This window comes from Trachurus trachurus, assembly GCF_905171665.1.
Source record: "Trachurus trachurus genome assembly, chromosome: 22".
In the NCBI taxonomy this organism is placed as follows: Eukaryota; Metazoa; Chordata; class Actinopteri; order Carangiformes; family Carangidae; genus Trachurus; species Trachurus trachurus.
Genome location: NC_139907.1, coordinates 3092441 through 3118307, shown reverse-complemented (window position 1 = coordinate 3118307; position 25867 = coordinate 3092441). Strand labels below are relative to the sequence as shown.

The window sequence follows — 25867 nt, the reverse complement described above, 5'->3', positions numbered from 1 at the left end:
CCAGATCTACAGGTGGTCAAACAAGCAAAGACTTAGAGCGTCCGACCGCGGCACGGTGGCGGCAGCGGCCTGTCACAGCGTTCAGGATAATGAAGTGGTGTGTGGTGGCCAGACAGCTGCCAGGCCGCGATGCTAATTAGGAGAGAAAGAGAGAGGAGTGCCGTGGCCTGCAATTAATGGCTTAACGAGGCAATGCACTCATAGGCTTTATATAGAGGAGTGGAAACAGACGGGCGACCCTGAAGAGGCCGAGAAGACGATGGTGACGGAGCAAAAAAATAAAAAATCTAGGATGCAACAAATGATGGAGCGATGAGTTCCAGTCGATCTGAGCAGGAAACAAGGATCAAACTTGGAGGTAAACTTTTAGTTGAAGCTCTGAAGACCTGGATGTGTGGAAGCCTTAAAGGAATAGTAGTAGTTTTTTATTCCTCAAAGTGCATCTGGAGACCCGGGAGGCCGGTTCAACGTAGTCCAACCAAAACTTTATATGAGAGTCAATAGGGTCCGACACAAAAACGTCCATAAAACTACACAAAAAACATTTAATATTCCTCCACACTGCTCGTCCACTGCAATCCAAGTGTCCTGAAGAGTTTACTGGAAACGACCTAATTTAGGACATTTTTACAGCCTAAACAGACCTGGATTGCGCTCTGACGTGCACGCGCCTCAGGCAAATTCAATCCAGGACTGTCTAGGCTGTAAAAATGTCCTAAATGACGTAGTTTCCAGTAAACTCTGGACTATCTCCCTTCAGGACACTTGGATTGCAGTGGACGAGCAGTGTGGAGGAATATTAAATGGTTTTTGTGTAGTTTTATGGAAGTTTTTCGTTGGACTAGGAACCGGCCTCCCGGGTCTCCAGATGCACTTTGAGGAATAAAAAACTACTCCGGAGTATTCATCAGCATGAGGGGGAGTCACTAATGACTGATGAATTTCATTTATTGTTGAACTATTCCTTTAAAGGCACCAGACTGAACCACATGTCAGAATTTGATTAAATTAAAAAAAAACAATCTAAGATCAACTGGAGCTTCGTTGACCCTGAACCAACAGTCAAACAACAGGAAGTGTTATAGGAGCTGGCGCCGAAACGTCCTGAATCAACCAAAAAGTCTCTTATCACATCGATTGAATCAGCGATCAATCAGTCATCCCTGCTGCTGCTGCTGCTGCTGCTACTACTGCAGTCAGAACAAAGCCAACGACACCGCGTTTTACCAGAGAAACGGTTGCGTGCTGAAGACAGGTTACAACCGAACCCCACTGGCATCTCTTGGACACATTGTTGGACGTGCATCAGTTCACTGATCTGAGAACAGCTCATCAGACTTTCACAGCACCTTCCTTCGTTCTTTCTGTCTCTGTCTCTCTCATTAACAGTTCTGCAGAGTTGGTTCATATCAACGAATCCAAACTCAAAGTGTGAGATTAACAATGCTTCTGTTTTGTGAATGGCATCAGGGCTCCAGTCTGGCCCTGGATGGAGGCGTTTGGACCCTAAAATTTGTGCAGCAAGTACATTTTTCATCTACTTGTGCAACCGAGTCAGTCTGCAGGGTTTTTCTTTTTAACGCTGGTGAAACGTCGAAGGGACGACTCAAAGAATCTGGAATCTGTCGTTAATAGCTGACGGGCAAATATGTGTGAGAAAAGAAAATGTGAATATTTGCTTTGCATGCTGCCCCTTTAATAACAAACATAAACTTCTTAGTGTCACTCACACATGTTCAAACATAATTAGCCTTCCAACTCGCCCTCATTAACACAGCTCAAAGCCCACGGCCACCACACTTCACCCTCATCTGTCCTGCAGAACAACCTGCTTGTGCAAAAGCTTTGTCCCCTCTGCCGTTATTGATATTGATATTGATAACGCTGCACTGGGGCGTTATTTTGTATTTTTATGCACTTTGAGCTTGAGTCTGTGTTTAGATGTGAAGAAAATGTTTATTTTTTATTTCAAAAGTGGAGTTAAGTGTTGTTACTACCTCATTGGAGCCTGTTTTCATTGTTTTTATGCACCGTCTGTATCAAATGTGACAGGTTTTGCAGGGAAACGATGAATAAACAACATCATACCTATTCTGTACGTTGTCTGATTGTGTTTTTTTCATTTGTATATGTTCATTTTTGGTGGTGTACGTGTGTTGGTGCATGTCTGTAACAAACTGTGGAAGTTAATTTCCCCTTGGAGACACTAGATTATGAATCTGAATCTGATTTACAGTATGTTGCGTCCCTAAATGTTCTGCTTGTGCCCTTAAAAGTTTAAGTTAGGGGGGGAGTTGGGGGGGCTCTGCTCCTTTAACACCACCATGGTCTGATCCATCAGCGTCTTCAGAGTCTAGACGAGCTTCAGACCACATGACCAAACCAAACAACTTAACACACTGCAAAAACTCAAAATCTTTCCAAGAATATTTGTCTTATTTCTTGTCAAAATGTCTCATTTCTAGTCAAAACTAATCTCTTTCCACTTAAAATAAGACTCATCACCTAAAAATGAACTTGTTTTCTGATAATTTTCATTTGTTTCAAACAAATTTTCACTTGAAATAAGTAGAAAAATCTGCCAGTGAAAGCAAGTTTTTTGTGCTTGTAATAAGGAAGGAAGAAAAACTTGCTCCACTGTCAGATTTTTCAATGTTCCAAGTGAAAATATGCTTGAAAGAAGTAAAAAGTGTCTAAAAACAAGCTGCTTTTTATGTGATTTTACATATAATGAGATTAGTTTTGACTAGAAATGACATTTTGAGTAGAAATAAGACAAATATTCCTGGTAAGATTTTGAGTTTTTGCAGTGCAAACAACCAGAAACAACTTGAAGTGGACTCCTGAGAACTGTGAAGCCTTTAAAGTGTGGGACCAAGACACATGAAGGAGGAGGGAGGAGGGGGGTTCAGGGGGAGGGGGGGGGCAACAGTGTGTGACCTGGGGGGCAAGAAGAATAAGAAGAAGGAGGTTTGTGTAACTTTGTGTCTTACCGTTGCTGTGTGTGCCGTTGTCCCTGTCCCACGCCTCCACTATCACCGTGAACGAGCGCTGGGAAGGAGAGAGAGAGAGAGAGAGAGCAGAGGTTATCACAGAGCATAGCAATACAGAAACACCACACACACACACACACACACCTATACACACACACACACACACACACTACTGAAACTCAGATATGCCCACTTCTTTAAGACGCAGTCGTGCACATGATGTGGAGTTTACACAGAAACTCAGATACGGAGCCGAGCTGCCGTCACTCATAAACAGACACACAGCCAGGTACTTTGAACACACACACACACACACACACACTAAGAAACACAAATACACACACACACACACACACACACACACACACACACACACACACACACACACACATATTTGGCATAAGAGGTGAACAACGGTGGGAAAACGAGTCGTGTTCCCACACTGCTGTCACTCATTAGCCTCCCTCCACCTGAGGCCAGTTAACAAGTGCAGCTGCTCAACAAAACATTCACCTGGAAACCACCTACACACACACACACACACACACACACACACACACACACACACACACACACACACACACACACACACACACACACACACACACACACACACACACACACACACTTCACATTTCAACACACACACACACACTTCACATTTCAACACACACACACGGCCAGGTTACGTACAGTATTGATTGATTTCTAATCAAATCTCTCCTGTAACGTCCACAGGGATTTTAAAGTCAAGTGGTGTTTGCACTGTAAAATGAACCTTTAAAGGACAATTCTGGGCAAATTCAACTCTGGGCTGTATTTTCCTATAACATTTTAGGTCTAAAAGAAGGAATTTGAAGATTTGTGAAGCTCCCGTTTGTGTCATAAACACAGGAATATCAACTCTTGACTTGCTTGAAGTAAATAAACTTCTCGGTTCATGTTTGAGGAGCTTGAGGGATGTAAACAGCCTAAGCAGCACTGGAACTTCAATCCGCTCCCATTCATCGCTGCCGTGGCGATGCGGGGACAGACACAACTACCGCAAAACAGGAGAAATTAAACTGAAAATCTTCAGATTCCTTCTTTTAGACCTAAAATGTTAGGAACATACATGCAGCCCTGAGTTGAATTTGCCTGCAATTGTCCTTTAAGTAGTGTTGTAACCAAGACCAAGACCAAACCAATGTGAGACCATTTCCAAGACCATCACTGTCTTCAGTCTCAGTCCTCATAATAACCATGTGTCTTGATATTTACATTATTCCTCCTCTGATAAAAAGAAAAAAGATGATTTGATGTCAAATCTAAACATGTGAACAAAGTTTGTATTGAACAGAAGAACACAGCACAGAACCTGCTGAAGTCTCCTCCCACTGTTGTCATGGTGACACCAAGTTGTTCAGATGGTTTAACACAAGCAGATACTTTAGTATTTGAATTATCTGGAACTTATTGAATTACATCCCATAAACCAAAGAGAGAGAGAGAGACAGAGCTCCACAACAACTTTACTCCACCTCTACAAACTCTTATATTCTGGTTATTTCGATGGAGGCTGAGAAAATGAAGAACATGAGATCGACGTCGGTCAAAGTGAGAAGATGCATCATCACGACTTCTCACGACATCGTGCATGAAAAAAAAAAAGCAGCGCAGCACGCCGGCACACTATGGCCTACTTCTACCCCGGCTCGTCCAGTCCAGTCCATCGCCACGGTAACAAACAACAACTCAGACTGGAGGATTGTTTCAGGTGCAGAGCTGTTTTTTCTTTTTTCTCTTTTTTCACGGGGCATCAGCAAACAAACCAACGACGCAGCTCGCTGTCTGTCAACGGCATGGGGCCGGACGAGCAGCTGTGAGTTCCCATGACCCGAGTCTGACTCAGGGAGGGGGGTGAGGGGGGGGGGGTGAGGAGGGAAGATTACAGGGGAGGTTACATGGTGGTGGTGGGAGAGATTAGAGAGAGAGAGAGAGAGAGGACACAGACATGAAACAGAAAAAGGTGCAGAGCTAAAGTGTTTTAGAGCTGATGTTATGGTCCTGAGGGAAGAGGAGGAGGAGAGGGGGATGAGGTGGGGGGGGGGGGGGGGGGGGGGGCAGAGGAGGAGGAGAGGGGGGGGGTCACAGGGTGGAAAAGTCAAAACCTCCAGGAAAAAGTCAGAGACCAAGAAGAAGAAGCAGCAGGTCTGGAGCTGCAACGACTTCAAGTAACTAAGAGACGATGAACTCATAGAAACTGAACCAGCGCCGTTGGTTTCTTTCTTTCCTTCTTTTACTTTTCTTTCTTTCTTTCTTTCTTTCTTTCTTTCTTTCTTTCTTTCTTTCTTTCTTTCTTTCTTTCATTGATTCTTTGTCTTTTTTTCTTTCATTCATCCTTTCTTTCTTTCTTTCTGTCTTTCATTTATTGATTCTTTCTGTCTTTCATTTATTGATTCTTTCTGTCTTTCATTGATTCTTACTTTCTTTCCTTCTTTCTTTCTTTCATTGATTCTTTCTGTCTTTCTTTCTTTGATTCATCCTTTCTTTCATTCTTTCTGTCTTTCTTTCATTTATTGATTCTTTCTGTCTTTCATTGATTCTTACTTTCTTTCCTTCTTTCTTTCTTTCTTTCATTGATTCTTTCTGTCTTTCTTTCTTTGATTCATCCTTTCTTTCATTCTTTCTTTCTTTCTTTCTTTCTTTCTTTCTTTCTTTCTTTCTTTCTTTCAGTCTTTCTTTCCTTCATTGATTCTTTCTGTCTGTCTTTCTTTCTTTCATAGATTCTTTCTTTCTGTCTGTCTTTCTTTCCTTCTTTCTTTCTTTGATTCATCCTTTCTTTCTGACTTTCTTTCATTGATTCTTTCGTTCTTTCTATCCTTCTTTTCTTTCTGGAATCATTTTATTTTTTCCTAAAACAAGAGTAAAAATTTTATCTGAGAAATGCCAAAACATGCAGCTCAAACTACAAAATACACTATCTATCTATCTATCTATCTATCTATCTATCTATCTATCTATCTATCTATCTATCTATCTATCTAGCTTGGCGTGCTTTTATTTTGAAATGAGTCTCATCATGCACTGTGATGTTATTACGTGTGTGAATTTCACGGTGTGTGTGTGTGTGTGTGTGTGTGTGTGTGTGTGTACAGCCCGAGGGTGTCGATCGATCCAAAAAGACACTTAAGCATTTTCACAATCCCAGTTTTTTTTAACCATCCACTCCCAGCGAGAGTGCGAGGACAAGTTACGACATCACGAGAGCGAGAGCCAATCAGAGTCGAGGAGCGGTTACATCACCAAAATACTAAGACAGAAGGTGGTGGTGAGGTCACGAGGGGGTCGGAACGTGGTAGGAGGATTTCAAACTGGACTCATCCACACACACACACACACACACACACACACACACACACACACATGAACAGTGCTTTATGAGCTGAGTGGACTTCATCATAATCAATCTTCTCCTTTTGTAATCAATTCTAAATGTCACTGCCACTGGTAACCAGAGAGAGAGAGAGAGAGACAACCTTATGAGTCGACTCTGTGACTGTGTGTGTGTGTGTGTGTGTCCGTGTGTGTGTGTGTGTGTGTGTGTGTGGACGTGTTGGGAGACACTTGACACCTCCGAACCAATTTACAGGAGTCAGAGGGATTTGAGTTTTCATTAGGAGGAGAGAGCGGAGCGACCCACTCCTCCTCCTCCTCCTCCTCCTCCTCCTCCTCGCCGCCGCCTTCACCTGTTCAATGAATAAATTACTGCTGCAGCCGCCAGCGACACACACACACACACACACACACACACACACACACACACACACACACACACACACACACACACACACACTGCTGCTGGGAATACACTGTACATGCTAATCACATTTACTCTGCTGTTACTACAACGTTTCTCCTCTGAGCTTCGTGTGGAGACGAAGCTCTGGACACAGAGGTGAACGAATCAAACGTCCCCTAAAGTACAACTGCTGCACGTCTATTACAAAGTGCTACGACTGTAAATTAAATATAACAGACTGACAGAGAAATATCTGAGAGAGAGAGTTGCTGCAGTTGGTTTTGCTTTGACTGTATATTATATTATGTAGTTCATTATTGACTCCTTGGTGCACTTTATGTTTTTAACTTTCTTTTAATTGTTTTGCTGCTGCCAAATGAAATCTATTACACTTATGCAATGACAATAAACATAAGCTAAAGTTAATTTAAGAAGAAGAAAACGATAGAAACACAAAACCACACACTGTTTACCAATAATTTCACAGTAATAATCTGGAGTAACAGGTCAAAATATGATCAAAATCACAGTTTGCAATCACAAAATCCAAATTGCATAAGCTGAAATCTGTTTGGAAAAGATAAAAATGTGACATTATTGTGCAGAGACGCTGTTAAATCACTTAAACAGGTTCGATCTTCACAAGCTCCAACAAAAATCCATCTGATATCAAACTTTCTGTTGCTTTATTATATCATATTTTGCTGCTTTAATCTGCAACAGCTGAAACTAAACATCACTTTCATGTTCATCTTTGTTTTTCTTTTTATATTGTAATTTTTCTTTTCAATTTTGAATCCCATGGGCCACAGGGTTTAACTTTATATTTCCATTGGATGGGTCTGTATTCGTTTTGAGGGTCTGTACATCACTTTGTAACTTGGTGCTATAGAACTAAAGGTTATTATCATTATCATTATAATTACTGTTTAATACCTTGATAAAGTTAACGTGCCTTCTTCACGTTGAAACCAGAAAATGCTGGGATGTTGTTTTCCACGTGACTTTAATGATTAATCCATCATCAGACTCTCTGACAATCATTAACTCCCTGTTTTTTTTTGTTCTAATAGTCATTGATCAGTGAAGTCAGTGTCTGCTATATTTATTTAGGGCTTATTTAGCTAGAAACCAACAGAACTGACCACCAACAGCAGCAGAAACAAAAAACACCACAATAAATATAGAAAATATAAAAAAAATAACTTGTGACTCTTAGGGCGGAATGGTCCTTTAATTGAAAACCAGCAGCAGCAGCAGGGAATAGTTAATGATTTAAAAAAGAAAAGAAAAGAGAAGAAAAGAAAAAGCCTGAGACCCAATTAACAAGTTTGGTGGAGTTGTGATGAGGAGGGAAAAGCAGCAGCAACACCTGTCACGTCACACCTGTTCACCGGCTATTGACATGAATAAAACATGTCGCTCCCGGCAGAGACGAGCTGGGATGGTTAATTTAGCACGTTATTAACAGAACAAGCCCCCCCCCAACCCCCCAACCCTCACTACCACCTCCTCCTCCTCCTCCTCCTCCTCTCTCTAAGGAGGCCTCGTTCAGACAGCAGATCTAATCAAAGCTAATCTAATCAGCTTCTTTTTTATACCGAGCTGCTGCTGCTGCTGCTGCTGCTGCTGCTGCTGCTGCTGCTGCTGCTGCTGCACAACGACGACGACGGTGGTGAAATGACCCAATTCACTTTTCCCACACCAAACGCGTGGTGTGTGGAAATCTATTTCTGTCGCTCCGGGTTACGGCGGCGAGCGGGAGGAATTCTGTGAATTAGTCCTTTATGGAAAGTCAGCAGCAGCAGCAGCATGCACGGTTCTTTCAACAAAAAAAAGAAGGAAAAAATACCACCTTAAATCCAACAGTTGACCCTCACACACAGATTTAACTTTTATTCACATGTTTTTTTTATCCGTGTAAGGCAAGGCAAGGCAATTTTATTTGTATAGCCAGTTTGTCTCAAAGGGCTTCACATGGCTTCGTAGCAACATCCTCTGCCCTTAGACCCTCACATCCACTGAGGAAAAACTCCATGGAAAACCCTTTTAACAGGGACAAATCTGAGAAACCTCAGGGTGAGCAACAGAGGAGGGATCACTGACCCAGGACGGACAGACGTGCAATAGATGTTGTTCTTTCTATTGTCAAAAATGAAGAAGTGACTGATTATTTTAACACAAAAAAAGAAAAAATACCTGGATTTTCATATTATATATAAGATATAAAGGATCAGCAGGATTTTCCAGGTACAGTTTATGTTTTCCTCAATCGTGGCGGCTAGCACGCTAAAGTATCTTTGCGAATGCTCGGTACCAAACTTCCAGGTCCACGTAAACAAACCAATTGCATATTAAAATCAAATTCAGTCCTGTTTTTCCATTTCGTATTTTTGATCTGAGCCTAAAACTGAAATATGAAAAAAACAGGCTTTTATTCATTTTTTGTGTTGAACAAATAACAAAAATAACCATAATTTTTGGATTTTTGAAAGAACGAATGATACACGGATTTATTTCGTCGGTTGTCTGCCTTAATCTGAAATCTTCCGTTCGTTTCTGGTCTCAGAGACGTGAGCAGCTCATAAAACCTGAGTCCAACATCCAGCTCAGATCTTTACAACCTGCTGCAGCTGCCACCGTTACACTCACACACTCGCTTATCAGCCGTCATCTAGCAGTTGTAATCTTAGTCTCAGACATGGAGGAGGAGGAAGAGGAGGAGGAGGAGGAGGAGGAAGAACAGGTCATGTGCTCTCATGCATTTGATTCTAGCATCTGAGTTCATAACAGAAAACCTTCAGATTAAACAGTTTGGACAAGATAAGAATAATAAAGTAGTAAAAGGAGGAATCTGCACTATAACACACGATCTCTGCACCCTTTAAACAAAAAGTCCAGTGTGGCTGTATTTACTGCTGCAGCAGAGATGGATGGAGTGAAACCTCCTCCTCTCTGTGCATGTGCAGAGCTCACAGCGTTTGGCAGGAGAAGCTGATTCGATAACGAAGCTGTAAACACAGAGAAGTGGAAGCAAAGAGAGAGACAGAGAGACAGAGCAGCCATGACCGTAAAAGTCCACCGAGGGAAATCCACCAGGTTTTTAACAACAGACAGATTCTCCTGAAGACAGATTCACAGATTTAGTAAAAACACGTCTGAAAGCTGCAGAAGAGGACGAGCAGATGATGCAGGAAGAAGAAGAAGATGAAGAAGGAGAAGAGGAGGAGTGGAGGAACTTCCTCAGGTGGATCACAGAGGTGCAACAACAGCTGGAAGACGCCGCCGATTCAGAGCAAAGAGTCGACACCTGAAGCAGCCGTGAGCTCACAACAAGAGCAGCACTGATGTAAACGCTCTCTAATCCATCCACTCCTCCTCTACTTTACCGCCATCTTTCTCTCTTTCCCTCCCTCCATTCCTTCTCTCTCATATCAGGCCTCAAAAGCTGCTTTTTTGTTTCAGAAAATGCAAAATGTGAAACCTGAGTTGTTTTGGGTTGATGATGAGGTAAAGTTGGAATGGTTCTTCAGAAAAGAAGTCTTTACTAGAGCTATTTTCATAAAAAGTGCCTGGTCAAAAAGAAAAAGTGAATTATTTATGTGAATTCCATGTGGTTTTTGTTTTTGTTTTGTTTTGTCTGTGCTCCGATGATTTTTGTTTGGTGTCTAAATATGAAATGTGTGTCTTGTAAGCCCTTATAGGCTGGGCGCCTTAATTGGTGCACGACATAAAATTCATTCATTCATTCATGCAGCACAGACTCATTGTTCCTGCAGTGACAACGAGCTAAAAGCTGCTGGGAAAGTGACTTTAACTGACCCACCTGAGCACAGCACACACACACACACACACACACACACACACACACACACACACACACACACACACACACACACACACACACACACACACACACACACACACACACACACACACACACAGTCACACACACAGTCACACACACTGGATTCATACGTGTAGATTTCTTCTGCATGTTCATAAAGTTCATACATGTGCTTCGTTTCGGATCATGAACAGGAAGTCAGGTGTGTTTCCTGCTGAGCTTTAACACCGACTGAAGCAGCTTCCCATCAAATCAAATGGTTTTCATCAACAGAAATGATTTAATGCAGGTCTCTATCGCACACGCTCATAAGACTGGCTCACACTGCAGGTTCCCTCTGTCAACACCCAACTTGGAAAGACCAGTTTCTCTTACTGTTGCACCTACAACCTGGAACTCTCTGCAAAATCATCTGAAACTTACCTCACTTTTATCAATAGGACAATTTAAATCCATAATTACATCATATTTTACCTCTAACTGCTCCTGCTTTTAACTACACTTATGTAGGCTATTCAAGTTATGCTTATGTATGTTTGTTATGTCTGAATATTTATGTATGTCTCAAGTGTTTTGTCTTCTGTCTTTATATGTTCTGTGTTTCATCTCGGGTATATTGTAAATGAGGTTGCTCCTGTCCTCAATATATCTCCGAGTTTAAATAAAGGTTATGATGAATGAATGTCAATTTCACCAAAATGAACCGAGAACAACAGACGACGCGTCCCCATGGCGACTCAGCAGATAACAGATCAGCTGACTCAGACTTCGTGACGCTGCTGAAACCTCCAGAACAAGACAACGACAGGTGGACTTTGAGTTGAGACAAGTTGAAGAATCTAAATCTGAATCTGAATCTGAATCTCGTCACTTCCTCTCTATCGACATCTTGCAGCCACAGGTGATCAGTTCTATCAGTTATGATCGATACGGTTATTGATTATAAGGTATATGAGCATGGTTATGATGCAAAAACAATTCAAATGGATGTTGAACAGGAGCTGAACACGTCACATACAGTTTGTGGTTGCACAGTCAAACTGTCTGCAGGTCCCAGTTGGTCTGTGTTCATCTCTTCACCTTCACTTTCTCCTCCTAATAAAGTTTTCTCTCTTCTCCACCCTGCTGCTCATCTCCTGCTCTCCTCTGCGTCTGAAGCTGCAGCTTTTTTGCCAAATCTCAGCAGTGAACAACGTCGTGGGTACAGTGTTGAACTCCACGATAAAAGTCCTAATGAGTCATCTCACACAGGTTTGTCGATCCAGTGTGAGAGAGAGAGAGAGTGTTTGAGGAGTTTCTACATGAAGTGGGACGTTGGGAAACGTCGTGATGCCAGATGTGTTGAGAAACCTCTGATGAACCTTCACCCATTCCCTCTGGAGAGGAGGACGGTTACATCAGACTGCACGACACGGAGAGGAGGAGGAGGAGGAGGAGGAGGAGGAGGAGGAGGAGGAGGAGGAGGAGGAGGAGGAGGAGGAGGAGGAGGAGGAGGAGGAGGAGTGTGGTAGTTGTACTTGTTTGGGAGACTTTCCATCAGATTTGCCCTGTTTGACTTCTCCAACATACTTTCACTGCAGCCAGATGATGAGTCAGAGAGAGAGTGTTAAAGCCCAGAGTGTTTGCAGCATTCGGTTTATTTGTCCACTGGAAGAACGACAGTCACGTTATTAAGAAGAAGAACAAGAAGAACAAGAAGAAGTAGAAGAAGTCTGGAAACGGGGCCGAGGCCTTCGTGCACCATGGGAAAGACGAGCTTCCCGGTCGGGAGCCCGAATGAGCCAAATACAGAAAAATACAACACAAGCATGTTTCCCCTCTCTGCTGCCTGGGACCAAACCAAACAAACTGTAGGTGTGAGCGCAGCCTCAAAGCTATAGCAAAAACAAGCTAACGGGAGCAGCAGAAAGATTTCTAACGCACCAAATATGTAGCTACGGGCGGAGAGAGACAAGATAAACAAGACGGAGATGAGATATTACAGAGAAACAAACAGAGGAACAATGGAGGGTTTGGTCGTCTCCAACCTCCACCTCTCTGTCTCTCAGTGAGGTCCAGCTGATCTCCATTAGCCCAGAGAACCACTACTGCAAGTCAAGAGGGAGATTAAGCTGCTCAGTGAGTGTAATAACATGCTTTAAAGGACAATTCCGGGCAAATTCCAGGTCTAAAAGAAGGAATCTGAAGATTTTCAGTTCAATTGCTCCTGTTTTGCGGTAGTTGTGTCTGTCCCCGCATCGCAACGATGAATGGGAGTGGATTGAAGTTCTGCTGCTTAGGCTGTTTCCATCCCTCAAAGCCACAGACAGCGTCAGATGGCGACTCAAACATGCACCCAGAAGTTTATTTACTTCAAAAAGCCGACATGTTTGTAAAACTAGATCTAATTCAAAGTCTCAAAGCGCGAGACCCAAGTTGACGCTCGGTGTGTTCAGGTGCAGCCGGAAGCTCCCGTTTGTGTCATAAACACAGGAATATCAACTCTTGACTTGCTTGAAGTAAATAAACTTCTGGGTGCATGTCTGAGGAGCCATCTGACGCTGTCTGTGGAAAAAAAAAATGCAGCTTTGAGGGATGGAAACAGCCTCAGCAGCAGAACTTCAATCCGCTCTCATTCATCGCTGCCGTGGCGATACGGGGACAGACACAACTAAGGAGCAATTAAACTGAAAATCTTCAGATTCCTTCTTTTAGACCTAAAATTTGCCCGTAATTGTCCTTTAATCACCAGTGCTCACCTCCGCGCTCAGGATGCATGCATTTCATTAGCTCTGCCTCACACACACACACACACACACACACATTAGAAGACACAAACACACTGTGTTTAATACTGTAAATAGACATATGTGGCTGCTGCACTTCACACTGAGTCTTTTGTTCCGGTCGTAGATCATCAGCAGCAGCAGCAGCAGCAGCAGCAGCAGCAGCAGCAGCCGTCCCTGGTCCCTGTCATTAACTGGGTATAGATGCATCATAATGACACGGCTGCAACTGACTATTAGTTTCATTATCGATTCATTTTTCCGATTGTGTAACCGTAGGAAACGCTGCAGCACAACATGACGACAACGTGTTTGCTTAACATGACTTTGCATCGACTTGTGTTTATTCTCTGGAGGTTTCTGTCCCGTCTGTCGTCCACAAACACACACACTCTGCACAAGTAAAACAACAACCAGCAGCAGCAGCAGTACTGTACGTCAGCGTCCACAATCGATCACCCAGTCAGACGCAGCAGCTTATCAACGCATTAACGCGCCTCCGACCAGAACCAGGTCAGCTGACGCCGGCCCACAGAGGCAGCGTGGGAAAAGACGAGTAGACCCAGAGCGTTCAGCTGGACGCCACACACACACACACACACACACACACACACACACACACACCATGTAACAGAGGCCTGCTGTGCTGCGGCGCCGTCCTGCAGGCGGTCGGAGCGTGGAGAGGAGGAGGAGGAGGAGGTGAGGGTGGTGGTCACTATTTTCCCAAAGGACAAAGTGTCTCTGATTGTTGCAGTTTGATGCTAAAAAAAAGTCATCAAAGATGCATTCAAGGAACAAGCAGGAAGTTGAGGAAAACTGAAAACTTTCCAACTTCCTGCTATCGCATGCAAAAGTTATGCAACAATGAAAATTAATTACCAACGCTTGACATTTCCACTGCAGATCAACACGGTTTGAGCCTCTCGTGTCGTCGCGTGATCGTGACACCAGAGTCACAGTTGATCTGTTTTCTCTCCACAATCAACTGGATAAAGAAAAAAGTCACGACTCAACCTGCCATTGACGCAATAGCGATGTAGATGAATGTTCAGCTTTAAAGGGGAACTCTCCAAACCCTGTCTCTATAACCGTCCTCTCCTCCATGTGCATCTGTTTCCAACAATGAAGCCGGTGAGAAATCAATTCCGGGTTGGAGGCTCTGATCTTACAAGGTTGGTTTTCAGCCAAGAGACACTAGGTGGAATACAGAGAGCCTCCATTCTCCCTGGAACTAGTTACAAGTCAATGATTTCAGTGGTTCTCAAAGTTTTTTTTTCCTTTTTTTTAAATAGAAATGTAACCACTATTTCTAGAATTTCTTTAAACTTTTTTTTGAGAAATTTTACCACTTTCTTTAAAAAAAATTAAAAACTTTTTGGACATTTTACCTCTTTTTTGAGATTTTTTTGTATTCTTAGCACCTTTTTCTAGAATTTTTGAAAATCTTTTTTTTTGTTGTTGAAAATTTTCATCACTTTTTTCTAAAAAAGTATTTTTTCCAGAAATTTCTCAACAATATTTCCACAAATTCACACCATTGGCCCTAATTTGAACATATACATTGACTAAAAAAGTCATGTTCTTCAGTCTCAGAACAAATATTTGTGTGGCGGTGATCTTACAAGGTTGGTTTTCAGCCATGAGACGCTCCATTCTCCCTGGAACTACTTACAAGTCACTGATTTAACCAGAACTAGGACTCTGGAGACACATGGAGCTGAGTTAAGGTGGAAAATCTTCCTCTAAGCATCTGTAGAAACAGATCCAACCTGCACAATCATCACTCACAACGACAGATGTGAAAGTAAAAGGACGTAAACATGAAGTTTAAAGTCCTGAGTCTGCAGGTTGAGGAGACACCGACTCAGAGATCCTGTCTTCACCAGCAGCAGCTGTCGGGACGACGTCACGTTAGAGACTTTTATTAAACTGGATGTCCTTTGTTTGAGTCGCAGCCGCAGCATCTGGCGCTGACAGTCCAGGACGGACGGACAAACGGACGGACAGAGGGACAGAGAAGACGATCGCAGGCCTGAGAGCCGCTGCAGATCTTTTCTTTTTTTTTGCTTTTTGTTGCACAACTGTTTCACACATGTGGAATAAAAAACTAGAAACAATAAAATATGTCTTTTTCTGCATGTCGCAGGCGTCGGCCACATGACTCCTCTCACTCCACTCAGCCTCTGACCTGCATCACACCCTCCTCCTCCTCCTCCTCCTCCTCTTTTAGCCAAAACTAATCAACCATAAAAGCATCCAACCACAGTGAGAGCAGCTCTTCCTGATGGAGAGAGCAGGCTGATCGCGCCAAACACGCACTCGGCAAAATGAGTGTGGCCGGGGCCGGGGCCGGCAGTGACGACTGCTGCACCACAACACTGATACTCAGACAGCAGCGGGGTGATCTTACACTGGAGCTGCTGTAATCAAAGCCTGCTCTCCTAATGCTGCTGGACTAAAACATTTATTCTAGGAGCGAGGAGGAGGAGGAGGAGGAGGAGGAGGAGGAGGAGGAGGAGGAGGAAGAGGTCTCCAAACAACAGCTGTTCCACCTCTGTCCTCTCTCCGCTCTGCCAGGCCGAGGAGGAACGAGGGGCGAGAGCTCTGAAACTGAAGGAGTATACGCACCCTTGATCCTTGATTTACTCACAGAGGGGTGAGGGGAGGACAGCGGCTCTAAAAATACCCCCAGAAGGAGAGAAGAGGGAGATGAAGAGGGTTTGGGTGAGGAGGAGGAGGAGGAAGAGGAGGGGGGCAACAGAGAAGAAGTAAATGCTTGTTTTTGCTCCAGTCACTGGTGTAAAAAAGAAAAAAGAAAAAGAAAAAGTGGCATCTTAAGTGTCTGAGTCCTATAAATACACCTCCCTCGTGACAGAAAACTCACAAGGAAGCCGAGTTCCTCCCTCTTTCCTGTCCTGTCCTCCCTCCCTCCATCCCCTCACTCCATCGGTCAATCCTCCTCCTCCTCCTCCTCCTCCTCCTCCCTTTGGTCCCTTTCATGAAAAAAGATGTCACTGACTGAAGTGAAGACCCAAACAGCCGGAGGGGGGGTGAGGCATGAAGGGGAAATGATCGGAGAAGAGAGACGAGGCCAGAACAATGTCCTTCTTTTTTTTATATTCATGTCAGGACCAGTGGCCCAGATACTGAGGCCGACTGAAGGACTGAAGGACTGAAGGAGTCCACTATAGCAGCACCAGAGGCTCCGGGCCACGGCCGCGCAACAAAACACACTCTGTTGGCGCCGCCGCGTTAGCACGACACCACGCTAACTACAGCAGCAGCAGGAGGAGGAGGAGGAGGAGGAGGAGGAGGAGGTCTGAGCTTCTAGTTCATGAAGCCAGAGAGATGTCCGTCAGTTCACATCTCAAAAAACTGAAGCAATGAGTCTCTGATAAAAATCTCCAATAAAATAAAAATAAAAATCTCCAATAAAAATGGACTTATTATTCAAAATGAGGACGTATTATCTCTGATTGCTGCACAAAATGACTCTTAAATGTAGGAAACATCGTAAAACAAGTTGTTTTTCCATCTATAAAAAGGGTTAAACTCTCACTCGTGTCGCGGTAACATGACTTTTACAACTAAAAATAACCAGAAATCCTCATTGATACATAACTACTTGATCAATTAGTGATCAATTATGTCTTTTCTCTTGACTGACTGAGTGTGGTGGTTGTGACCACCGTGCACACAGCAGGAGGAGGAGGAGGAGGAGGAGGAAGAGGAGGTCTGAGCTTCTAGTTCATGAAGCCAGTGAGATGTCTGTCAGTTCACACCTCAAAAAACTGAAGCAATGAGTCTCTGATGACGATTTATGAACTGATAATAAAACTAAAATGGGATAAAAAAGGCGATTTTTGTTTGATATAATATATATATATATGACTCCTCTAACTTATGGACTCTTCCCCATCACTTCATTCAAACAGAAAGAAGAACAAGAACAAGAACAAGAAGAAAAAGAACCAGAAGAATAACAACAACAAGGAGAAAAAGAAAAAGCAGAAACCCAAAACTTGGAGAAAAAAAAACTTGACATCGTTCTCACAAGTTTTTCACCCGATGACTCAGTTTCGTTTCTTTCAGCCAAAAGTTACAAAACAGCAGATTTAGCCGCGAGGTGTTCACAACCTTTTATCACACAGAAGCTCCTTTATTCACCGACGCAGAGTTCAATCAGGACAAACTTTAATAACACCAACAAGAAACAACAAAAAACAACCACGTCCTATTAAATGACCCAAACACAGTCCTCCACCTTTATCTCTTCATCACACTACCTCCCGTGCTCCCATCATTATCACTGCTGCTGCTAGAGGGCGCTGAACGGCATTATGATCGATTAACTCAGTGTATTGACGAATTAAAGTTGATCGTTTAAAGGGATAGTTCAACATTTTAGCAAATTGGCCCATTTCCATAATCCCTATAGTTTTATCACCTTTAATTGTCGGTGCAAGCTATTTTTAGAACGGCGGAGCAGAGCCGCGAGCTGCTCAGAGCTACGCTACGGAGGCTCATGGGATTTCTTGGTTTTCCTCATCAAATATACAATCCAACAACTCCACAACGCTCTGGTGGACAAGTTGTGACCTGCACATTCACCACGCTATGAGATAATAACACAACGTTACCAGACAGAGTTGTTTTAGAGGGAAATTCATGCAAAACCACTGATGTGCGTTGCCTTCAGGGACAGTTTGCCTGGTGAAACCAAGAAATCCCATGAGCCTCCGTAGCGTAGCTCTGAGCAGCTCACGGCTCTGCTCCGCCGTTCTAAAAAATAGCTTGCACTGACAGTTAAAGGTAACAAACCTACTGCTATGACTATAGGGATTATGGCAATGGGCCAATTTGTCAAAATGTTGAACTATCCCTTTGAGCAAAAAATATCAAACACTAGTGAAGGATCTGCTGCTTTTTTTCCCCCCCTCAGCTTTATTGCTGTAAAATTAAAGATTTGAGCTCAAGGAATAAATGAATGATATTCAATCAATAATACTCCACAGACATTAAACAACTGAGCAAACTGATTAAAAAACATCAGGTGCAGTGACATTTTTAAAAAGCCTCGACCTTCACAGCCGCGTCGGGAGGAGAAGAAGCTGCTGGACACCGATACCCTCCTTCATTTATGGCCCTCACACACACAGACACAGACACACACACACACACACACACACACACACCCCTCCCAGTGTGGAGTGGATAGTGGAAAATACTGACCCCACACACGCCGAGTGAGACAATGACCCAATAGCGGACAGTCAGAGCGTGAACCTGAGAGGCGGCGAGGTAAAGGCATCCCCCGGCCCAGATTGACCGGGGGATCTTCACTTGTTTGAGTAGTTGGTGACATCGATATCCAACCGCACACACACACATACACACACACACAGACACACACAACTTAGTGGAAACCCAACCCGCCCGCAGGGCCCCAACTTACTACTTCCATCTTCCCTCCGCTGACAGCTGACCATGGGGAGTGATGAATGGAGAGGTCACGTAGCCAGCCGCGCACACAAAGCAGCCGATATGTAGGAAATGTGTGTTCTGACATGGACACACACACACACATACACACAGGACAGAAACACACACACACACACATACACACGCGTACGCCGGGTGTGTTTCTGTTCTTTCACTGTAAAAGCGGCTGGAGTGAGGATTAATCATTAATAGACTGCAGCTTCTTCAGTGTTTGACTCCAGCTCTAGTTTGATTTGCTGATGTATTAAAGCAGATATTGATTGATCAATTACACGTTGAGGATTCCCAGGGTCCAGTGTCAGTCTGTAGTTTCATGTTTTTTGGTATTTTGTCCTCGTATATCTCAAAAATGTCTTGTTTCCAAGTCATTTATTTTACATTACAGAGTTAGAAGTAAAAGAACATGCAGGTGTATTGAAGTAATTTCAACCTGCATCCAATAAAAATTGACTTATTATTCAAAATGAGGACGTATTATCTCTGATTGTTGCACAAAATGACTCTTAAATGTAGGAAACTTGTTTTTCCATCTATAAAAAGGATTAAAATCTCACTTGTGTCGCAGTAACGTGGCTTTTACAACTAAAAATAACCAGAAATCCGGGGGATTTGTTTGATTCTCTTCTTTGCTGATGTATTCAAACAGATATTGATCAATTAAATGTTGAGGATTCCCAGAGTCCAGTGTCAGTCTGTAGTTTCATTTTTTGGGGTATTTTGTCCTCATATATCTCAATCCAAGTCATTTTTTTTTACATTACAGAGCCATACAAGTCTTAAATTCCTTAAGAGAAGTAAAAGAACATGCAGGTGTATTGAAGTTATTTCAACCTGCGACCAATAAAAATGGACTTCTGACGTATTATCTCTGATTGCTGCACAAAACAACTCTTAAATGGAGGAAACTTCTTAAAACAAGTTGTTTTTCCAGCTATAAAAAGGGTTAAAATCTCACTTGTGTCGCGGTAACGTGACTTTTACAACTAAAAATAACCAGAAATCCTCATTGATACATAAATAATTGATCAATTAGTGATCAATTATGTCTTTTCTCTTGACTGACAGGAGTGTGGTGGTTGTGACCACCGTGCACACTTTGACTCAGAGCGACTGAGAGCTCCGGTCTTGTCCTGACAGCTCCCTCTCTCCCTCCCTCCCTCTCCTCCCTCAGCTGATGTGGGAATCAAACCTGTGACGTTGGCCCCTGCGGTGCGGCTGCTCTCTAACAGTGAAGCAGCAGCAGCAGCAGCAGCAGGTTTGGTGAAGCTCTGATTGCCAGCTCTGTTCCTGTTTCCCACGCTGCCTCTCCAAATAAGGAGCCGCAGCGGGTTGTGATTGGCTCTCGCCGCTCTGTTTAGATTAGATAATAAGTTACCTGCCACTTCTTAATCAACACTTGCATGGAAATCCTTAGTTGCCCCCCCACTCCCCACTCCCAGCCCTTCAAACACTAGCACCGCTCCCCCCTCCTCCTCCTCCTCCCTCTCTCCCACTGCCTGTAACTGAAGCCACACAAACAGCAGCTTGTTTGGTAACTCATCAAACCCCAGACACAACTGCTGCGCCGCCGCTGCTGTGCGTCATGCGCACACTCACAACTCTTTTAGCCTGGTCAGAAAAAAACACCATATTCGCTCCAGACATCTGCCCTACAAAGGCAAAGTGCAGTATCTGCATTTTTTCATTTTTTGACCAATCAAAAGTGTGGCATATTCTCTTCAATCTGGTAGAATTTGATATTGGTTCTGCTAAAAATTTCCAGAGTTATTGGGCTTTTTATTTTGCTGTCCATCCAAAAAAGCACTGTGAAACCAAGGCAAAGGGCCATATCTGCAAACAGTAACTGTACTCCCTACTTCTATAATTTACTCCATTATGATTCCACTGGAGTAAAACCAAGACAAAGTGTCGTATCTGTAGCTAATACCAAGGCAAAAGTGCAGTATCTGCCATAAAACGGTCAAAATTGGTCAGAAAGCCAAACTACAAAGTACATTTAATTCACTCCACCTTTATCTAATCAATTATAGACTTGGTATTTATTCATAATTTGAGGCTTAAATCCGACAATGAAAAACACAAAAAGCTGTTTTTCTCAGTTTGGCATTTTTTACAGATACTGCACTTTGCCTTTGTTGGGCAGAGAAGATGTTGCATGATGATGATGATGGAGAGACGCAGAAGAAAAAGGAGAGGGAGGAAGAATGAGCGGCACGCAGAGAACCCAGAATGCAACGCAGTAACAGCAGAGAAAAAAATGTGCCAAATGTGCCAGATTACGCGCCGCGCTGCTGAGGGGAGGACAGCAGCAGCAGCAGCAGCAGCAGCAGCAGCAGCAGCAGCAGCAGCAGCAGCAGCAGCAGCAGCAGCGTGACTCACCAGCAAACCGTCCAGACTCCCTCATGTGGAGGAAAGTGACGTGAAACACACAACCGATGATGAACGAACTCTCTCACAGCCCAAACACACACACACAGACACAGACACACACTCAGGGCCGGCCCCTGGCATAAACCCTCTATGTGGTTGTTTAGGGCCACAGCCGTTAGGTGGGGGGCCACATGATCAGAAAGGTACCGGGGTTCATTTAAACATCCTGAGGTCTGGAACGTGCAGCTATGAGCTTTATATGTAATGTGAAGTCAATATTCAGCTTCTTTTATCTCACATTTGAGACATTTGGTGAAAATAGAACGGCAGAATGACAACATTTGTGCTCAAAAAACAATCTTACAAAATGTCATTTTAGACTTGTTTTCTACACTTATAGATTACCAAAAACAGTTCATTCTCATGACTGAAGGTGTGTTTTCACAAGGGATTTGACATTTTTCAAAAAGCAGACCTCACATTTCTAGAATTTGGACTAAATTATTTCTTTATCCAGTGTTCTAGGACAAATTGGCATCAGTGTGCTTACAGCGGAGGTTCTAATATTTAGACATAAAACACTTGAGTATTGTTACCAGGGTCGTTGTATAGGGGAGAAAGGTGATGATGATTCTAGGGAACCAGCGCCCAGTAGGGCCCACAAAAAACCCCAGTAGTCTAATCTTTGTACTATATGACTGAATTATTCTGCATAAGACCCTGACTAATACTCATAGTAATGCTGCATTTGCATCAAAACAAAGTGGGCTAAATAAAAAATGATAATACTATGTAGTCTAAGAAAAAAAGTGGAAAAGTCAGGGGCCCACTTTAGTATTCTTTCAGGGGCCCCAGAATTCCTAGCAACAGCCCTGATTGTTACATCTGCAAGTATCTTAAAAGATAAATGTAAGAAAATATGTAAAAGTCGAGAAAATGGCCTCAAACCTCAGAGGGAATAAACACGTCTGTATTCAGTTTTAACCAGTGATTTGGTGTTTGCGCTTAGAGTGCAGGGCCACAAACAAAAATCTGGTTTAGGGGGCCACCAAAATCCTAGGGCCGGCCCTGCAAACACACAATGCTCCACTTACCGGCCAGGCGAACTGGAAGGGGATGATGATCTTCCCTGCGTCGTGGTGGTGGTTCCGGTTCTGGTTCTGGTTCTGTCCGGTGGTTTTCTGCTGGCCGCCCTTGAACTGAAAAGTATTCCCACCGATAACCTTAGTAGTTTCCGAGCCGTAGTTGCACGGTCCGCTGGTCGTCACCTCCGTTTGGTATTCCTTTAAACACACTCTGAAGTACGTGTCGCACTCGTCCGCGCCGCAGTGGCCCTCCGCCGCGCTGCGCTCCGCGTCGCAGCAGTCTCCGTTCAGCAGCTGCCCCGCGGGGTTGTCCACAGACACCAGCTGCAGCTCGAAGTAACCCGTGGACTGACACACCTGAGTGGGGGGAGATAGGAGGAGGAGGAGGGAGTGTGAGAGGCTGGAGACACTCATTTTGCTCTTATAACGTTGATTATGTCTGCACTTTATCTCCTTTTCCCCCCTCTATGTTTATTTGTTAGCCATAGAAATGTGTTTTCTATGGCTTCGTTCCCTCCTTGCACCATCGAATACATGTGTGCGTAATAAATAAACCTAAACCTATAGGAAGCTGCAGGGTCAGACTGAATATTTCACAGAGAGGGAACTGTAAAATATGATGGAGCGAGTGGAGGAGCTCCCTGAACCGGAGTCTATAGTCGCTGTGCAGCCACACACACACACACGCAAAGCACGCACGCACACACACACTACACATTTTGGCACAGTTGAACTTCGGAGCGACCCAGTGCTCCAATTCAGCTCCGTCTGCATATCAGAGAGGCTGCACTATAGAGAAGACAAATCCACCTTAAATGTGAGTTCAGTTTTCTGAAAACACCCTTAGCTAAACATTTTTGCTTCTGTTTTCCAAACAGGTGCAACTTCTCCTTTACTACTTCTCTTTTTATTTCATTTTATGTAACAAAACCCCGAGCACTTTACTGTAAAGACGCTGCGTAAAAGACGCACACAGACTGTCTGTCGCCCTGAACCACTGGCACTCTGTGGTGAAGAAACAACTCAACTTCTACACTATAAAAGAAGCTTCTTTTTTTTTTTTTTTAAGTCTTATCTCAACATGTACCTTCGTCTCATGATGTACTATTTAGATTCGCCTGTGAACTACAAATTTATTTAATCTCCCTGAGGAAGCGCACATTCAGTAAATCCGAGATCACATGATTCAAGAACCGAAGCAGGAGATTCAATTAAGGCTGGAATTCAACCCGCTCCAAAAAAAGAAAAAAAAGAAAGAAAGAAAGAAAGAAAAGAAAAGAAAAGACCCAGTCTATGGATCAGAAACATCACATCCCCATCTCCACATAAAGTTCTTCTCACCTCAGCCCGCAGCAGCGTCAGGAGGAGACACACTAGTGAGAAGCGCTGCACTTTCCCCAGATTAGTCCACATGTCTCCGCCGCTCGGTGGTGGTTACCATGAGGAAAAGACCCGACCTGTCTGTCTCAGTCCCTCAAAACACTGATGAACAAGAAAAAGAAGAAGAGAAAACACAGTATCCTCCTCCTCCTCCCGGGGTCCGCGGTGACATGCACGGCGTGGCTGGCTGGCTGGCGGACTGTCTGTTCTGTCTGTTCTGCTGCTCGCTGGGATGCCTGCAGCTCTGGAGGAGGGTAAAGAAAAAAAAAAGGAAAAAAAAGAAGCGCACCGCTCCGCTGCTGCTGCTGCTGCTGCTGCTGTTTGGTCCACGGACGCACAACAAGACGCGCACACTCCACTTCCCTCCGCCGCTCGACGCACTAAACGGCAGAGAGGGAGAGCAGCGGCGCGTCTCTGCTGCTCCGAGCCGCTCCGCGAGGACCGACAGCTGCGCGGACCAATCAGAGGAGCGCGCTGGGCGGAACGCTGCGCAGGAGAGAGCCAATCAGAGAGAGAGGCGGGAGGAGGCCGGCTGATGGATTTATTATGGAAGTTTGCTGGAACAGAGGAGCTTGTACTGTACTGGTATTTCTTTCTTTTTTTTTTTACTACACTAAAACCATCAAGTAGCATTTTATTTTATAGAAAAACACACATTTATCCACTTTTAAATAAAGTTTCATCGTGAATTAAAGTCAGAATAGCTTATGTTTTAGTCAGAAGTTTCATATAGAGCTTTTTATGAAAAGGCAAAACTAAGAGCTGATGTTGTAAAGTCCGAGTCAGAGCCACAGATGGATAAATAAGTCACAACATGTAAGAGTGAGGTGAGTTACACAGTTACATGAGTTGAGTAGAGAAGCTGTGAGCTGCTGCAGGCAGAGGAAACATGGCTGTCAGCGCCCTCTACTGACCGGGACAGCACAGAGAGGAGAACATGAGCACAGAGCTCCAACACACAAACTACTCACAAACAGTTAGGAATATTTGGCTTTGGGGTGAAATTTATGTAAAATATAAAAAGTTGATGCTAAAGTGATATTATATTATGAAAGAAGGGCATTTAAATAGAAGTATGGAACGGACACTTCCCTCTGACAACATCCCATCATCTGACTGACTTGATGAATCGTTATCCAGGTGTGGTCTTGGTGTCATGATATCAGAAGGAAACTGTTTCAATACAAACTGTGACTGAACCAGAACATTTAGTGGATCAGACACTTGTTGTGATGTTTTTGTGGTTCGGTTCGTCGCCTTGTTAGAGAACAGCATGTTATGTAATAAGGACTGAAACATGAAACAGTTGGACATGTGCATTCAAAAGCTCAGAGAAGGTCAAATTAAGTTCACCAGTAAAGATTAAAATGCATTTTAGGTGTATTCTGAAATTTCATCCCAAAGCCCAATATCCCTAACTTTCTGTGAGTAATCTGTTTTGATTCTGCAACATTTCTCTTCCTACTTTAACATCTTGATAAATCTACTCTCTAACCTATCGAATGACCCAAGTTACTCAAACAGATGATGATTACATGTAAATCTGCAAACTTTTATGTGGCCTCATCATCTCCACAACGACCTACAAAACCATTAACCAACTGAAGAAGCTGTAGATCATCAAGTAGATGGACAACAGAGAAATAGATTTGTAAGAAAAGCTGAGACATTCAGTTCTCTAACAGCCTGGTCGCACTGGACGCGGAACCGAAGCGCAGCGCCCTGGAGCGGAGGCAGTTTCAGATCGACGCACATGTTAACCGGTCTGCCTGGTCGCACATCTCGCGCTCTGGAACGCAGTGCGCGCGCCTGCAGCGCTTCAGATCGGTTCAGTTCTATTTTTCACGCGAGCCACAAGCGCCGAGAGCGCCGCCTGTCAAGCTGGATAGACCAGATCGTACCAGACAGGAAGTCGGGCACAGAAAAGACGAGAGAATCCGGTCAATTTTCAAAATAAAATAAATAAAATGATAATTAATTAAGTTGTTGCTTGTCCGTTTATAGCCTAAATATTTGTCAGTTGCGTCTACACATGAGACACACACACACACATACATGTTTAAAATAACGTGTGTGTGGAAAACCGAGTGAATACGAGTGTGGGCGACTGCAGTCGATGTCTGACGGGCGCAGAGAGAGGAGGA

At 43.7% G+C, this 25867-nt stretch overlaps 1 protein-coding gene across 1 annotated transcript in view; it reads right to left on the bottom strand.

Moving 5' to 3' along the window:
* Positions 1–24089, bottom strand: part of LOC311006101 (protein jagged-2-like) — a 65518-nt gene extending 41429 nt beyond the window's left edge. Inside the window, exons 1-3 of the mRNA XM_083998773.1 lie at positions 23685–24089; positions 22353–22700; positions 2994–3051 (exon numbers count right to left, since the gene is read on the bottom strand). Coding sequence (XP_083854899.1) covers positions 2994–3051; positions 22353–22700; positions 23685–23756 — 478 coding nt within the window. The 5' untranslated portion in view covers positions 23757–24089. The remainder of the gene's footprint in view (positions 1–2993; positions 3052–22352; positions 22701–23684) is intronic.
* Between the last annotated feature and the right edge of the window lie 1778 nt (positions 24090–25867).